Source organism: Vitis vinifera, chromosome 15, assembly GCF_030704535.1.
Source record: "Vitis vinifera cultivar Pinot Noir 40024 chromosome 15, ASM3070453v1".
Lineage (NCBI taxonomy): Eukaryota > Viridiplantae > Streptophyta > Magnoliopsida > Vitales > Vitaceae > Vitis > Vitis vinifera.
The window spans coordinates 22,691,529-22,706,034 of record NC_081819.1 but is presented as its reverse complement, the minus strand read 5'-3'; the positions used below and the strand labels follow the sequence as shown (position 1 = coordinate 22,706,034).

The following is a 14,506-nucleotide window of genomic DNA, read 5'->3' as shown; positions in this document are numbered from 1 at the left end:
AATAGCAGGAAAATTATATGCAACCACATCAATTCCGATTTTGTACAAAACGATGAAAGGAAGTGACCATACCCTAGTGGAAATTACCAAATTTAAATTCCAATTAAAATTTTTTTTCTTTAGTTATATTTAATTAAATGAATTGCCTAAGTGGAATTTATATAAGATTCTTCTTCTACCATTTGATGAAAGGTTAAAATTTTGAATTTATTTACATATTATAAGAAAAAAATTGTTTATATATATATATATATTAATGTAGAGAGATTCATGCCATGGAAATTAAAATTTCTAAAAGCTATATATCATAGGAAATAAAGGGAAAAAAAATGAACATTACTTTATTAGAATGTATATGAAGCAAAAGCAAAATTTTTTAGAATGTATTGTTATTAAATAATACGTCACATAAATATTTTTAATTTTATATAATATGGCAATTTGCATTACATAACATCACATCCGTTGAATCCACTCAACCGAAACAAGAATTGTGGTTAACTGTGTTGGGCTGAACCCAATTGGGCTTAAAATTACTGGCCCAGGTCCAAGCAAAAGCATAACCATATTTTCAATCTGCACATGGGCCCAACTCGTGCTTAGGAATAACTCATTTCAATGGGTTCTTGAAAACATGAATACAAAAATAAACCCAGCAATAAAGAAATATAAATAATTTTTTTCTTTTTAATTCTAATTGAATTTAGTATAAAAATAATATTTATTGTTATTATAGTATTTAATTTTTTATTCCTTGGTTGAATTATAAATAAAAAAATAAAAATTTTGGAAAAAAACAAAAAGAATAGGTGTGGCGCTTTTATAATCCATAGATTTAGAAATTTGTTGTACGACTTATCCTCCTATACATTAAAAGAGAATTCTGGCCAAAGAAAAAAATAATGCATGATTAAATTAAAACAAATAAAAAGGAAATTGAGATTCAATATCCATAAATCATTTCATTTCAAGACAAACTTACGAAATTTCATCACTTGGAAAATTAAAAACAAGAAAAATATACAAATTTGAAAACTACGGCAAAGTAGGAACAAAAAAGAAATTAAAAACAAACATACTTGAGAACGAGCATCCACGACACATGGCCTTCATCTCTCGGGTACTTGTGAGAATGTGGGTGGCAAATTCCAATACATGAAACCAAGGAAGGCTTTCTTTTTAGACACAGCCGAAGTTGTCCCCCAGCCTTTTAGGAATATGGCAATTGACATGTCTAAACTTCTTTTAAGCTTAAAATAAGCATTAGCACATGATCTTACGGAGCTTATCCCAGTCTTCTCCCCCGGCCTTTTCAATCTCTTCAATTGATTCGTGGTATGATGACCCTCGCAATGATAGTTTCTCAAGATTTGTCAATTGTAACAATCCATGAGGAAGCTTTTTCATTTTACCACAAGACCAAATTTCCAAGGTTTTTAGACTACTCATTGCTCCTTCCTCTACTGTCAGTTCCTCCAATTTATTTAATCCGATCAATATTAAGCTTTCAAGTTGAAGGAACCCTCCAGAAGAACATATCATTTTTTTTCCAACATATGCATCAGAACCTAATTCAAGCTTTCTCAATGATGGCAACTTCTCTAGAATCATCATTGGATCATCTCTTAACTCACAATCCCACAATCCGAGTTTGAGGAGGTTTGGAGGGTAAAATTCAAATTGCTCCGGTAATTTCTCAAACTTCCCTATTAAATTTACTACATCAAGATAGGCGTGGCATGAAAAAGGCACGAGTCCTGGGAATAATGTTTTCTCCTCAATGACATTCTTCTGCCGCTCTAATCCAACAAGATGATTTAACAATCTTTTCTTTGAATACTTTTCAATGCCCAAAGCCAAGGTTTGAAGAGCAGTTAATTTAGTAATGGACTCAAAAAACCCCTTCTTCAAATAGGGAGTCAACAACCCACCTAATACCAATTTCCTAAGTTGGGTTAATTTTCCCAGGCCATCTCCCTCCAACCAACTCCCCCCCTGTAAAGCTAATGTTTGAAGGTTAGTGAGTTGCTCCACACCCAAATAACCATTCACACACTTGCTTGTTTTGGATTGGCCAGAAATCTTGCAATTCCAACAAATTAGATGTCTCAATTGCTGCAATTTCCAAATTGAATATGGTATACTGCCATAATGATCTCCTAAGTTAAGACTCTGCAGATTAACCAGTCTACAAATGGACGATGGAAGCGTTACTCTACCATGTCCATTTATGCACAAGAATTTCAAGTGAATGAATTCTCCTATATCCCTTGGAAGCATATTTGTCTTTCCTAGCTCCAAAACAGTAAGTAATTTAATATGCTCTTGTAAATATCTCCAACTTTTTTTTCCTGTAGTTTCACTAAATGAAACCAAAGATCTGAGTTGGGAATTATGCAAGCATTTAGAAATGTTCTTCTTCATGAGATTTTGATGAATGACAAGCCGACGAACACTAATAGGGAATGTGAAATCAATGTTTTCATGTACCTCAAAAAATTTTGCATCCTTGGCCTCTAAAACAGCGAGGTCTCGAAGGAGATCATGCATGCGACAAGACTCCACTCCTCCATCTACCCTTCGTTCAGCCACTTGAATCAAACTTCTATGGATCAACTCGTGCATGTAGTCTTCGGCTATGTCTTCCAGTGTTTCTTTTCCCCTTCTCTGTATAAAGCCTTCAGCCAGCCACAAACGGATCAACTTACTTGCCTTAATCTCAGAATCCTCTGGAAAAATCCCACAATAAAGAAAACAAGACTTCAAGTAATAGGGCAAGTCATTGTAACTTAAAGCAAGAATTCCCATGCACGATTCAGGGCCTTGATCCAGATACCACTCAATACTTGCAAGCACTTTCTCCCATGATGGTTTTGTCTTCTCTTTTGTGGACAGTAAGCCTCCTAAGACCACAACCGCAAGAGGCAAACCTTTGCATTTTGCCACAATTTTCTTTCCCGGTTCCTCTAACTCCCTAATTAGAGTATGAGGTGTGCTTGTTCCTTGAAAAGTTTTTTTGAGAAAAAGCTGCCAACTCTCATCATCATTCATGAGACGAAGTTCATAGATAAATGCTTGTGAAGTGGCATGCAGAGCGATTTCTTTATTACGAGTAGTGATCAAAACTTTGCTCCCATCCTTGGCCTCAGGAAGATGTGAGCGCAAGCGACTCCAAACTTCACTGCTCCATACATCATCCATGACTACCAAGTACTTCTTCTCCTTCAGGTATTCACAAAGCTTCTCGCCAAGCTCACTCTCTCTCATCTCTTTTTCTTTTTCACTGAGAGACATAAAACGATTGGCAATATCGAGCAAAATTTCTCTTGCTCTGAACTCTTGAGACACATAAACCCAAGCTTTACAATCAAAGTGTTGTTGGACATCCCTTTGATTATAAACTTTCTTGGCGAGAGTTGTCTTGCCTAGGCCGCCCATCCCCACGATGGACACCACTGATCTCCGCGTCTCTTCCTTCATCAGCATCTGCTTCACCTCCTCGGTGCCATCTTCGATCCCCACTACATCGCTCTCTTCAACTACTGGGGGCCGCTTCTCCTTGTGCGCCGCAACCTGATCCGTCGTGGATGAGCTGGAAGCCACTAGATCTCCAAGACCATACTTGGATCTATTAGCCATAATCGCCCCAATCATCACATTTATATCTTTCACACGACTGTCAAGCTCGTGGATGAAGGGTAACTTGTCAGCGAATCCTACGCAAGTAGGTAGGCACTTGAGGAGCTTGAGGGTGTTGAGTCTTCGCTGGCGATGATCCATGTTGACGATGAATTCGTCGATGACATCTTCAGCGTCATGGGTTGCGTTTCTAATCTGATTCACCCACAGCTTGATTCTTTCGTCGTGTATGCGCTTTGAATCCGCATCCTTCAGGAAGAGGCGCATCCACTCCAGCTCGTTGCGCAGCAGCTTTATCTGGCCTTCTACTTGCCCAAATACAGAAGCTTCCTGTAAAATCAAGTTGCTCAACTTCTCCGCAAAGAAGGTAACAGTGCCTTCTGCCATTTTTGAGCTACTCTTCGGAAAGAAAACTTGTTAATGCAATCTTAACACGGTGGGTTCCCGATTGCTGGAAAATGTATGAAGATAAGAAGTCCCATTCAAAGAGAGAATGAAGACGATGACATCATTGTGGGTTGGTGGGGTGTCGTTATCAGTGGCAGTGGGCTTTTCAAGTCTTGTTTGAGTTAAAATGTATTTACCTAATAATAAATTTCGAAAAACATAATCTTAGAATACTTCCCTATTTTCCTTTTTATATTAATAGGATAAGTGTTTGAGTTTAAAATTATTTTTAAAATTTATTAGACCCTTTTCCGATAATTGCTCTCATGTGGACAGATAAAGTTTTCTTGGACAAAGAGAAAGCAAAAGAATAAAAAAATAAAAGTAAAGGTGATTGCTATTATGACATGGATTCCACCTTATCAAAGTATAAACTTATACTCCCGTGACTTCCAAAGAAATAAAAAATAAATGTTGTCACGTTTAAATGTTTTTTTAATAATTAAAAAAAGATGATGATAAAAGTGGATCTGAACCGTTGGGCAAGGTTGGTAAATAAAGATTATAAAAAAAAAGTATATATAAAAGTAAAATAATATAAAGGAGGACCCTCCTAGGGATGAATAAATTTTCTTAAAAGACGAATAAAGGTCAGTAATGGGATATAATGGTCATTATTAGATTAGTGTGAACTGTTTACTTTTATCATTTTATGAATAAAATAATGATTTCATTCCTTTACGAAAAAAGCAAAAGCAAAAAGGTTTAAAAATTCATATAGTGGGAATAAATATAGGGAAAAGAAAAAAAAGGCATCTATGGTGGGTTAGGTACATGGTCCATGCACATGCATGTAATGGCAACTTTTTTAGAATCATCATTGGATCATTTCTTAATTCACATTCTATCCAAGTAAATTTGGTGAGTAGCTCCACACCCAAGTCACCATTCACACGCTTACTTATTTTGGATTGGCTTCAAACCTTGCCATAATGACAATTTAGATATCACAATTGCTTCAATTTGCAAATTGAATAAACTAGATTAGAAACACATCTCTAGGACTTTGCAGGTTAAGAGCCTATTTGATAACTATTTTCAAAAATGATTCTAAAAAATTATTTAATGTTTTTGAAAATTATTGTTTGATACTAAAATATTTTTAATATTTTTAAAAATAAATTATATATTTAATGTTTTATTTTTAATTATTTTATATGCTTGTATACTTATTTCTTAAAATAATTTTCAAAAAACAAGTGCAAACAAAAAAATAATAATTAAAAGATGTTTTTTGAAAACACTATTTTTTATTTTTAAAAATAGAAAACAAAAAATAGCTTTTAATTGTTTAACATGTTTTTTTTATTTTATATTCTAACAAACAAAAACTATTTTTAATACCATTTCCAAACATGCCCTAACCAATCTTTATATGTGGATGATGAAAGCATTACTTTGTGACATCCCTTCATGCACAAGAATCTCGGTGGATGAGTTCTCCTATTCCCCCTGGGAGCATATAACAATTATATGTTTCACTTAGGTCCAAAACATTAAGTAATTTAATATGCTCTTGCAAAGATTCCTAACTTTTTTTTTGTTTTTGGTAAAAGTTCTCAACATAAAACCAAAGATCGAAGTTGTGAATCCTGAAAGTGTTGAGAAATGTTATTTTTAGTAAGATGTTGATGAATGATAAGCCAAAGAAAGACGAAATGTGAAATCAATGTTTTCATGTACCTCAAAAAGTCGAAGTTGTCGAAGTTGTACTTCTCCCTCCAAAAGTTTTCTTGAGAAAGAGCTGCCAACTCTCATCCTTATCCATAAAACCAAGGTTATGGATAAATGCTTGTGAATTGGTGGCACGCAGAGCAATTTCATCATTGCGCAAGCTGCTCCATGCATCATCCATAACTACCAAGCACTTCTTGTGCTTCAGGAATTCACAAAGCTTCCTACCAAGCTTAGCCTCTCCAATCTCTTTCATTTCTTTTTTTTTTCTTTTTTCACTGGGAGACATGACACAAATAATATTCCATGTTGAAGATGAACTCGTCGATGAGATCTTCAGCATCATGGGCTACCTCTCTGATCGGCTCCACCCACAGCTTGATTCTTTCATCGTACATGCATTTTGAATCCGCACCCTTCAGGAAGAGGGCGCATCCATTTCAGCTCATTTTGCAGCAGCTTCACCTGGCCTTCTACTTCTCCCAATAGAGAAGCTTCTTATGCAACCAAGTTGCTCAATTTCTCTAGGAAGAACGTAACACTGCTTTCTGCCATTTCTTTTTTCACAACTCTTCTCTCTCTGGGTGCTAACAAGAGGCAAAGGAAGCCCTTGTGCTCCAAAGAGAAGGAAGATGATTTGTTTGGACTCCACAGCCCAGGATTCTCCTCCTTAAGAATGAAGGAGTGGGAAGCCTTCTTCCTTTCCCAATTCTTTCCTTTGATGACCAACAATGGAGATCCCTTTCTTTTGAGACGAGGCACAAGTTCCTGTCCATTTCTTTATTCTAACACCAAACTTCATTCCCAGCTTCATACTAATTCCATTCTCAGTACCGTATTCAACAGAATCAGATACAGGTCTAATCATACCAAATCATCAGCCAAAAAATTCGTATATAGCCTAACTTTTTTCCAGGTTGGGTAAATCAAGAAATGTATTTATTCATATAGGTTGGAAATATTTGAAGTAATTGAGTCAATGTGAATGAATAGAATCAATGAATGAAATGATCCCTTGGTCTAAAATATGCATGTTTCCCAACATGCCCTATCCTATCCATGTTGGCATTTTCCTTTCTCTGTTCTTTCATGCCAAGCAATGGATTTCCCTAATTCTTTTCCCAGTTCATTTCTTTACCCAGTTAATTTCCTTGGACAAATTATATCAGAAGCATCTGTAAGGTAATTGAGTGGGTGGAAAGGGCGGAATATTGAATGGATTTTTAGAAAGACAAAAGTGCCTAAGTTGAAGAATCAGAATAACCGTTTTAACTCTACTGAGTTCTTGGTTCTTTTTTTCTTCTCACACTACAGCTTTCCCTCTGAAAAAACTGGAGGAATGCTCTTTCAACATTTTCTCTGAAAACAAACTGATTGAAGATCTCTCACTACCAATCCAAGAAATTTTCAGGAAATTTGACTCAAAATTGAAATTTTCTCATTTTAAAACAAACTTAATTGAAGATATGCCATTTTAAATTGTTTGTTCTCGAAATTTGTGTTAAACTTGAAAGTAAAGGTGCTCAAGCTCCTTCGAAGACTTGACCCCCAGAAGATTACTACCAGTGTAGCGACCATCTTCAAGTGGGTGGAATTCACATCTATTTTAGTTACTCAATTTCTGTTGAAGATTTTTCTTTAATACACATTAACAAGAATGCAAAAGAGATTTCCATTTCACAATTAGAGTTATATGCTATGTTTACTTCCCAAAAGTACTAAGCAAAAACAAAAAGAGTTGAGGAAAATTATTTTTCCCATATTTGGTTTCGATATACGATAAAAGAAAATCAAATATAATTTAAATTAATTAAAAATTGATATATTTTTAGAATATTTAATCTTTACATAAAGAAAAAAAACAACAAATTAATTAAAAATTGTTATATTTTTAGAATATTTAATCTTTACATAAAAGAAAAAAAACAACAAATTAATTAAAAATTGATATATTTTTCAAATATTTAATCTTCACATAAAAGAAAAATAAAACAAATTAAATGAGTTTAAGGTAACATATAAAAATAATTTATTGACTTCAAATATTTTTTTTTATTTTCCTTCTGTAATTCCTCTTTATTTTCTTTCCTTCATATTTATTCCCAAATTTTCCAAGAATCAAACGTAGTTATGCAAGGAATATGTTACTAAAATCCAAAAATTACTGGTTCCATTTCATTTTAACAACAAATTCACCCTTCAAAAAATTATTAGAAGATCATAAATAAAACTAAAAAAAATACAAGTGTATACCCCATTTAAACCTAAACATCGTAACTTCACTCAAATGTTAAGTACACCTCGTCTTCCACTTCTTTAAGTTCTAAGATAGGTTTCATGCAGGTTTTTTTATGATTGTTTTTGTTTTTGTTTTCATTTTTAATTTTTTTTTCTCAGTTTTTATCCCCACTATTATACTCTGGATAGTTTCTCATTGTCACACACACACGTACAAACCTAGACAAATAATACATATGTAGGTATACACACATATAAAATTGTAAGCACACGCATAAGTACGTATATACTTATGTGGCACCACAAAACAATAATGTTTAGTATAAACAAGAAAGAACTATCAACTTAACTTGTCCACAAAGGCTACACTTTAAAACAAAATTGAAACCCAAGTTCACTGTGAAAGAAGACATGAAAAGAAAAAACAAAACAGGCTCATTTTGGGTAGTATGTAAAATGATATGGAATTTGACAATATTGCATAATTTGCATTAAGTGCATAGCAATATGAGTTTTTACAAAATTACATACATTTCAACAGATTCAATCAATTAGAAATCACTTGAGCTGCCTAAGATTAGAACACAATTCAAATAGCTAAAATCTTACAGCTAATTACATCATCATCAGAAGTTAATTTGGGTATAGAAGAACTCACCATTACCCCTCCCATATTCCCCACATTGCCAATGTCGAAAACCACAGTGCTAAGCCCCTTCCCTATGACAAAAATGCTCTTCCCGATTGCAACAAGCCGACAAGGTGGACATGTAAGAAGAGGTGACAGCCTGCCGACTGCCACCCACTTCCTACTTTCCTTCTGCCACATCATCAGCCTAGTTCCCAACCTCTGGTCCAACACATAAAGAGTCCCATCTACAACAACAGCTGGACCCTGCCATCCTAACACCATGTCAGCATCAGCATGCTGCCATGTGCCATGGGATGGATTGTAAACAACTGCATACACATGAGAAGTCAAACCAGAAGTGCCGCAGCGGATATAAATCTTCTCATCCAAAACTATGGAATCTTCAATGTCAGGCACAATGTTAGGGTCCAAGTGAGATTTCCAACTGTTTGTATGTGGGTTATAAGTATCCCAAGAATGCGGATCATTTGATTTTGAGCCTAACCCTCCAATGGCGTAGATCTTTCCATTTAGAACTTCACAAGCAAAATAGCATCTGAATGCATTGAGTCAATCAGATGACTACCAAATCACTACAAGGAACTTCTAACAAGTAATCAATTTCTTAAAATTGCATATCCAAGAGAAGGAAAACATCTTTCCTTTTATAAGAAAGTATAACTGTATTCTGTTATATTAAAGCTTACTGTTGGCAAGTGAAGTTTCATCTTAGAAAAGATTTGAATTATGAATTGTCAATGTTAACAGTGAAGATATCACAGAACAGAATATTTGTGAACGGGGTTACCTTGCAGTTGACAGCGGAGCTGCTTCACTCCACCGGTTTGTGGAAGCATCATAGGAGTAAACTTCATCAGTAGCATCTTCAAGCCAACCACAGCCACCCAACAGGTAAACCTTCTTTCCCAGCACTTCAAACGACATTCCTTTTCTCTTCAAGCTGCGAGGTGGAAAGCCTTCAATGAGCTTCCAAGACCTTCTTGTTGAGTAGGGATCCAACACATAACAGCAAACCCGCTCGAACTTGTCTCTGCACAAGGCATAAATCCAGGGTTCATCCAGTTTATGCTTTTGACGATAAGCATGCCACTCTTCACTGCTCACCAAGTCTCTCCATCTCCTCGAAACACATTTGAGGAGTGTATGGTACTTCCGAGGAACCCTTGCCAAGCAAATAAGAGCAATGTCATCTGGAAGCCCACATATCAGTGGTGATTGAGCTAGTTCTATTCGACTGATACCCTCTAACTCACTTTCCAGAAGTTCCATTGCATTGATTTTCCTACAAAATACACAAAAGAATTCAACAATTTGCAGAACTGCAGGAATTATCAAATAATTTCATCCCAGGAACATTTTCTTTTCTTGATTCAAGAAAAACAGAACATTATGTTCTTTATTCTAGTAGAAGCAGACAATTTCATACCATATCTATCCCCTTACAGGATAATTTTTGGTGACAGCTTACAATGACTAATTAAAATGTGGATACCAAGAATTTAATAGCATGTTTGAAACTGCTCACAGGAAATAATGCTTTTAAAACACATTCCTGGATCCATTTCCGGAAAAGTTATGGAACAGCATGAATATTTGGGAAAATATTCTGTTTTTGGTGGTTTCATTTTCTTAAACATAAAACAAGATACATTTTTATCCTTCTGGAAGGCAGGACCTTTAAGTAAAAATTTACAGCAAACAGTAGCCAAACTTGTTTACAAAGAATTTTCTGCACATTCACTGTTTTTCTATTTAGTTTGGGGGACTGACTCCAAGGACAGAAAACTGACTTGAAACACATGTCCGAACAAGCATGAAGTTTCTTCTTTCTTTTATTCATTTATTTATTTTCTGGCATTGTGAATCTTGTGCTTTTAAAACAGAGGAAAACAAGCAAGATTGTAACAACCCCCTCAACAATACACAAAAATTATGTGCCAGGAAATGCCATTTTTCAATAGTCATAGGCACATAAGGAAATAACTGCTTCTTCCATGTTTCTTATTCAGATCTGAAAATAGCTTCCTATTAACCAGACATGATAATGAAAGGGCTTTCCAATGAAATGATTTAATTTCAACAAGATTACATAGCAACTCGCTTTTGCAGGCAATATTGAACAAAAAATGCAAGCTACTGCATTGACATTTTTCCAGAACCAACACTAGAAGCTGAAATATCAGAGTCTCCATCTCATCAGCATTTTCAAAATTTTCCCCAGAAACTGATAATAATAAGTTGGAATAACCAATTTTTTATCATCAGCATTTTTAAAATTTTCCTCGAAACCAACCATTAAAAACATTAACACCGAAGATGCCCTTGAGATTTTCCCTAAAAAAACACCAAAGAAAAAAAAAATTGAATTCCAGTAGCCAGATCTCCGCTGAAAACCCAGAACCTATTTCCAATTACTCCATTTTGGTCTACATAGCATCTGAAATGCAATCATTCAATTCTGTTTTCCCTAATAAAAACCTAGTTTCAATAGTTACTCTTACACAGTTCGTATATAAACTAAATTTCTTCAAATGAATCAAAAACCCTAATCTTAATTCCATATATGAATCATTGTACAACCAGATCAAATACAAGAAACGCAAAGATGTTTATTCAATAAATACATCAATAAACGAATTACAGATTTCAAGAAACCAGCTCACAAAGAAATTGAGAAAAAAAAAAAAAAATCAATACAAAGGGGAAATTTTGAGGGAAACTCACCGGCGTAAATAGGCTTTGGAACCCTAGAGTTGTTCAGTCACCAATAGTTTGAGAAATAAGGTGAGGGAATAATAGCATCGCCGTTAATGTGGTTGCTTTTGTAATTGACGATTTTTTGGGGTTAAATTATAAATAACCTTAAAAAATTTCTAAACTTATGTTGAAAAATCAAAGACCTGTATTTATTTTTTATTAGCAAATTTGATAGTAAATATTTTAGAAATAAAGGTATAATTTTTTTTTGAATAAATGTGAAATTTTTTTTTCCAATATATTTAAAAATTTTGAGAATGAGTACTCTTATTTTCCAAATTTCATTTTAAAACTAAAAGGCATTTTTCAATTATGAAAAAAATGTCTAAACCAATTTTGGAGTTTCAATTTTTTTAAAAAAATAAATTTTAAAATAAGATATTGATGTTAAGAATTCACCCATATATTATTATGTTTATCAAATAAACAATTTATACATTTATTTCTTGTTATGTATTATCAGCATGTTTAAATTGCGAAAATGATATTTTTTGAAAAATATTTTTATTTTCTTGTTTGAAAATAGTTTTAAAATAAAAATACAAATAGAGCTCCACCCTAACTAATCTTCTATACTTAGTTTTGGCTATTAGATTTTAAAAAGTAAAAATGGATTATCAAAAAATATTTTTGAAACCTTTTTCAAAATTTTAATTTTATGAATAAAAAATAAAAAATAAAAGTACAACTCAATATATTAGCTTGTTGGTAAAGGGGAAGATAACTCAATTGTTAGAGCTCTTATCATTTAAGTTATGTTTAGTTTTCGGAAAATTTGAGAGAAAATATTAAAAAAATAAAATAGGGTGGAAAAGTAAAAAATAAAATAAAAAATAGATTTAATGTCAATGAATTATTTTTATACGCTTCTTCAAATCAATTCCATTTATTTTTATTATTATATAAAAATTAAATATATATAAATTTTTAATTAATTTTAATTATATTTGATTTTTTCATATATTTTTTTAATAAAATTATAAATTATTTTTTATTTTTTTTATTTTCTTAATACTTTCTATAAACCAAACATAGCTTGTTGGAGAACATATCATATATTTGTAGACCCTCATTTAGGCATGGGTCATTTTTTCTCTATTTGTTTTTGCAGATCACATTTTTAGCCAGGTATCACTATCCAAGCGGGCCACGTGTCACATCCTTAGTGGCCATAAGGAATCAACCTCGCTTTTTGAAGCTGCAAGAGGAATGGGACAGAAAAGGTGGCGGCCGGAAAGGTGGCTGCAGGGAGGCGAGACAGAAGAGGTGGCAGAAAAGGTGGTTGCAGTAGAGATCATTGAAAAGGCAAATCCGAGATACAGAGAGGGGAGAGGACAACATTGTAAAAAAGAAAAGGAAGAGTTTTTCTGGGAGTTTTTTGAGGGAAAGTGTATGGGTGGAACTGTAGTAGGAAGCTTAGAATAGACGAGCGTAGAGTTGCTGGGGAGAGTCCAGGACACGGAGCTGAGAAGGGGGATTTCCAGGTATGACCATTGGTTATTTTGTGTATATTTTCCATTTTTCTTTCCATACCGTCCAGGTCCGATTGTCAGTGTTCTTTTCATGTCTGCTTGTTGGATTATTCTGTTTTGGTGATTATTGATTAAATATTAGAAGAGTTTGCTGTGTTTTATGTCCTATTCTGACGAGTATTTTCCATCGTAACTCACTGGATGTTGGACCCATGGATGAAACGATGAAATGGGTCCGATATGCTGGTTAAAGTCTTTATGTTCTTCTTCTTGTTGTCATCCTGTTATCTCTTTGTTTTCCTTTCCTCCCTGAGTGCACTCATGCAAGCGTGTCGTCATCTCATCCTCATGTTCTTTTTTCCTTTATCCACCATACCCATCGTTCATTTGGCCACCTCTCTTTCTAGGTCGTCATACCCATTTCCTCACTCAAGCTTGCAGGAATCAGGCATCCTCCATCACACCCATTTTCCTCTCATTCATTCTCCATCCCACTCCCCCACTTACATGGAGTCTCACGGGTACATGCCATCCTTCACTCCTTCACATACCCATTAAAACCACTCACTCAAGCCCTTATATCCACACAACTCATACCTATCCTTCATGCTACTCGTAACAATGTTCTACCTTATCCGGGTGTCTCGCACCTGGAATCCTTCTCCGTCGCCATTTCCATCCGGGTGTCTCGCACCCGGAATCCTTCTCCCGCCGCCATTCCATCCAGGTGTCTCACACCCGGAATCCTTCTCGGCCACCATTCCTCCCGGATGTCTCACATCTGGAATTCTTCTCCGCCGCCATTCCTCCCGAATGTCTCACATCTGGAATTCTTCTTCGCCATCATTCCATCTAGGTGTCTCACACTCAGAATCCTTCTCCCGCCGCCATTCCATCTAGGTGTCTCACACTCGGAATTCTTCTCCGCTCCCATTCCATCTGGGTGTCTCACACTCGGAATTCTTCTCCGCCGTCATTCCATCTGGGTGTCTCACACTAGGAATCCTTCTCCCGCCGTCATTCCATCCGGATGTCTCACATCCAAAATCCCTCTCCGCCGCCATTCCACCCTGGTGTATCACACCCGGAATCCCTCTCCGCCACCATTCCACCCGAGTGTATCACACCCGGGATTTCTTCCCCGCCGACATTCCACCCGGATATCTCACATCCGGAATCCTATCCGCCGACGTTCCACCTCTTCCTTCATTCTTAGAGCATTTTCTTTAGGTTCCAAAATCACATTTTTAATAAAGCTTTGTTGCCACTTTCATTTCGGGCAAGCAATTTTTCATACTTCCTCTGTTTTTTAAAATGTTTTGAAACAAGCAAGGAATCAAATTCTTTAATTCCGAACAATGGAGTTATCGGAATTGATTCAGGCAAAATAAAACAGGCTTTGGTGGGGGCCCCATATACTTGACTTCATGATCGATTGACTGATCGATTGATTTATTTGTCATGCATGATTGGTTTACTCTATTCCATGATATGCGCTTATTTACATCTGTTCATTGTTCACTAACCATGATTCATGATAGCGCGTTGTTGTTTGCTACCCAGGTACGCATTCGCTCATATTCTGGTTATTTCTATACATATTCTGATACTTATACGTGCATGATCG

General features: G+C 35.2%; 2 protein-coding genes across 2 annotated transcripts; both read right to left on the bottom strand.

The window, feature by feature from the left end:
- Window positions 1-1,263: 1,263 nt before the first annotated feature.
- Window positions 1,264-4,026, bottom strand: LOC100258544 (disease resistance protein RPH8A). The gene is made up of 2 exons (XM_019225570.1): window positions 2,491-4,026; window positions 1,264-2,115 (listed from the first exon to the last, which is right to left on the bottom strand). Exons 1-2 carry the CDS (start codon window positions 4,024-4,026, stop codon window positions 1,264-1,266), a joined length of 2,388 nt encoding a protein of 795 aa, XP_019081115.1.
- Window positions 4,027-8,465: 4,439 nt separating this feature from the next.
- Window positions 8,466-11,481, bottom strand: LOC100253406 (F-box/kelch-repeat protein SKIP4). Its single transcript, XM_002274444.5, has 3 exons — window positions 11,375-11,481; window positions 9,438-9,932; window positions 8,466-9,185 (listed from the first exon to the last, which is right to left on the bottom strand). Exons 2-3 carry the CDS (start codon window positions 9,917-9,919, stop codon window positions 8,588-8,590), a joined length of 1,080 nt encoding a protein of 359 aa, XP_002274480.2. The 5' UTR covers window positions 9,920-9,932; window positions 11,375-11,481; the 3' UTR covers window positions 8,466-8,587.
- Window positions 11,482-14,506: the final 3,025 nt, after the last annotated feature.

What these genes read in the sequence shown, in the direction of transcription:
- LOC100258544 (XM_019225570.1), bottom strand. Translation starts at nt 4,026, where the DNA reads ATGGCAGAAGGCACTGTTACCTTCTTTGCGGAGAAGTTGAGCAACTTG. An exon ending in AGGATGCAAAATTTTTTGAG is followed by an intron (nt 2,116 to 2,490) that starts GTACATGAAAAC and finishes TGGAAATTGCAG; the next exon opens with CAATTGAGACATCTAATTTG.
- LOC100253406 (XM_002274444.5), bottom strand. Translation starts at nt 9,919, where the DNA reads ATGGAACTTCTGGAAAGTGAGTTAGAGGGTATCAGTCGAATAGAACTA. An exon ending in GCTCCGCTGTCAACTGCAAG is followed by an intron (nt 9,186 to 9,437) that starts GTAACCCCGTTC and finishes CAATGCATTCAG; the next exon opens with ATGCTATTTTGCTTGTGAAG.